The following is a 3,217-nucleotide window of genomic DNA, read 5'->3' as shown; positions in this document are numbered from 1 at the left end:
TAATTATTTATTTCCTAGGTGATTTCCGGATTTATACTATTTAATTATATTTCTATTCGTCGATTTGAGATTTTTAAAAGATTTTCGAAATGGGATTTCGATTGAGTTATATTTCTTATTTATTTATCGACTTTTAGTTTTGGCATTGGGAATGCCTTGATGATGATTTTGGAATTGGTTTTGTTTCGGTTTACGGAGATTATGTTTTATTATTATTTCTCGCCTATTTATTTTGAACTTGAGATTATCTTAGCGTGTGGGACACGTCGTTAGAAATTCATTTGCAAGAGATGGGGGAAGCCTTATGTATTTATGGATTTACTGGATTTTCGAATATATTTTCTTGTGCCATACTTTGGGGTGATTTTATCATGCTACCATTGAGTCTGCCTTTGTGGCGACGTGATGGGATCGCGGAAGCCCGTCCGCCTTTGTGGCGCTGGTTACTGTCTTTGTGACAGTAATACTGAAGCCTAGTATCCTAATCGCCACACATAGTGGCGTAAGGGTATATACAGGAGTATATGGGAGTACTTTAGCCTGGGAGACTATCACCCGAGCCTGGGAGGCTCACTCGTATGGCTATCATCTTCCCCTACTTATTATATTATTTTTGACTAGCGGGGCTAGTTCGATTTCCCTTAACCAGCGGGGCTGGCTTGTCTTTACGAGGTTCTCGATTTTAAAGATAAATGTTTTACCATTGTTGCATGCATCGAGTTTTTAAAGGAATAAATGTGGGAAAGTATCAAAGCTTATTTGATTAGTAATTTTTGTCCACTCACTCTAACGTGTTTTCAATACTTTTCCCTTGGGCCCTTTGGTTTCAAATGCCCAGTTTGCAGGCTAGATTAGTTGAGATCAGGCGTACATAGAGTTGAGGCATAGTTGTCACTGCTACCGTATTGTAGAATCTATCGATCCGTTACACCTTTTACTTTTTATTCTAGTATACCTTTGTTTTAGAATTGCTCTGATAACCTGTGGGATTAATGTTATTAAGTTGAGATTTGTGTAATGTGAATTGGAGAATGTTGTGATTTAGGGAGCAGGGTGGTTCTAGGAGAATAAGGATGGATGGTTTAGAAGTGTAAAAAAATATCTATAGGTTTTGGGTAGTCCATTTTTAAGGAAAGTTCTGCCAAATTTTTTGTATAATTTCTTTTAATGTGGGCCCCACAGGGCCACTTCAGATTTCAGGGGCGGGTCCTGTCATATAAGAACTCATTACTTTACATGTCAATGCCTTATTTATAAGAACTCATTACTTTACAAGTAAAACTCCAAGTTTATACAAACTTTTGTAATCAAAATGGTGAATTAATTTATGTCTTTTGTGTGTGTGTGTGTGTGTGTGTGTGTGTAACGAAGCTCATTACCATGTAACGAAGTGAATTAATTCGTGTCTTTTATGTGTGTGTATTAAGCTCAACTTTAGTCGAGTTCAATTTATTCGTGCAATTGTTTTTTCTTTTGATTTTTTACACAGAGTTGTTTCAATACTACTAGCATTAACAAACCATACTTTTGACTAATTATAATAGCACTGCCTCTAACAAGTAACAACCCAGATTTGATGTCAGAGGTCTACAATTGCATGATGGTGCTTAACAGCAACTTGAAGATTCAAATTAAAGTAATTCACCTCTACTCAATTTGTTAGCAGTTAAAAACTGAAACAACAATTGGCAGAAGAAGGGGATGAATTCCACCGGTCAACACCGAGATACACCAAAATCAAAGAGTGAAGACAACCGCGTCTGATTTATTCCTATTACAAAGAGGCAAAACTCTTTCCATGTAGGTTTTCCAGAAAAGTACGTACACGACTAGCACTCAATAGTGACCGAGCTGAGATGCAACTCAAGTAGATCATGGTTTCAATAATGATAAGGATTTGAGGCCAACTCCACCATCAACCACCAAATTATGGCCGTTGACAAACGCCGAGTCCTCCGACGCCAAAAACACCACCGCATCCGCCACATGTTTCTCCATCAGCGGCCCATCGCTTCCGATATAAACCGCTGCCATCATCTCCTTCAGCTCTTCCGCCCCAATCTTAAAAGCCTCCGCCACCATCGGCGTCCCCACAAAACCAGGCGACACGCAGTTCACGCGCACACCAAGCGGCGCCAGCTGCACGCTCGCCGACCTCACCAGCCCCAGCACCGCATGCTTCGACATTGTGTAGTCCGTCAAGCTCTCCGACCCGCAGTCAGCCAAAAGGCTCGCCGTGCACACTATGCTCCCCTTCACCCCCTTCTCCACCATCACACGCGCCGCGTGCTTCACACACGCCGCCATTCCGCGCGAGTTCACCGCCATCACCCTGTCGTACCCGGACAGGTCGAGCTCCAGCACCGTCTGCGCCGAAGCGCTGGCTATCCCAGCGTTGCTGTACATGACGTCGAGGCTGCCGTAGTGGTTGACCGTGAACTCGACCAGGGACTTGACCTGATCCTCGTCGGTGACGTCGCAGTGGACGAAGGTGCAGCGGTGGGAACCGATGGATGCAGCAACTTCTCGGCCCTTGGCGTCTTGAACGTCAGCGATCACGACGGCGAGAGCTCCGTGGTCTGCAAAGTGACGCGCCGTGACTGCTCCGATACCGCTGGCGGCGCCAGTGACGATAGCCACCTTGCCGTGGAGCTTCTGCAGTTTTACTGGTTTGGGATGTGTCATCGTGTTGAGCTATAATAGTGGACTAGTAGTAAAGCTACGTGACCGTATGGCTGGCGGAGTGTGGTGTTATAATTTATAAAGAGTGGAGTTACGACAATTACAGATCTACCCTTGCACAAATCATATTTTGCATGAAAAAAAAGAGGAACACGTTCCTCTTTTCCTTTCAACAATCAACACCAGTGGCGGATCCAAGATTTGAGACTTGTCTAGGCTAATTAGAACAACCATTTTTATTTTTTATTTTTTTGCATAAACCCAAACACTATCACCAAAACTCTAAAAAAATTCTCTAATCTACAACACAAAATGCACATCTTTAAATAAAAAATAACCACAACATAATCAGGAGAACAGATCGAGATATATCAAAAATATCAAAACAGGAGAGATCGATAGAGTTTCATACCTTGTTTACGAGAAAGCGAAAGAAAGATTGTTGCTTTGGAGATTCCTTGGTCTACGTCGCAAACTGAGGCTACTGGACAACAAGGGGTGATATTTTCCACAAGAAGGGAATTTGGGTGTGGAT

The 3,217-nt window shown here is 42.6% G+C and overlaps 1 protein-coding gene across 1 annotated transcript; it reads right to left on the bottom strand.

Annotated features, from left to right (window-relative positions):
* Nucleotides 1-1,511: 1,511 nt before the first annotated feature.
* Nucleotides 1,512-2,754, bottom strand: LOC112179523 ((-)-isopiperitenol/(-)-carveol dehydrogenase, mitochondrial). The gene has a single exon (XM_024317956.2). It carries the CDS (start codon nucleotides 2,683-2,685, stop codon nucleotides 1,873-1,875), a length of 813 nt encoding a protein of 270 aa, XP_024173724.1. The 5' UTR covers nucleotides 2,686-2,754; the 3' UTR covers nucleotides 1,512-1,872.
* Between the last annotated feature and the right edge of the window lie 463 nt (nucleotides 2,755-3,217).

This window comes from Rosa chinensis, chromosome 7, assembly GCF_002994745.2.
Source record: "Rosa chinensis cultivar Old Blush chromosome 7, RchiOBHm-V2, whole genome shotgun sequence".
NCBI lineage: Eukaryota > Viridiplantae > Streptophyta > Magnoliopsida > Rosales > Rosaceae > Rosa > Rosa chinensis.
Note: the sequence above shows the minus strand (reverse complement) of the source record. Positions and strands in the feature narration are given on the sequence as shown.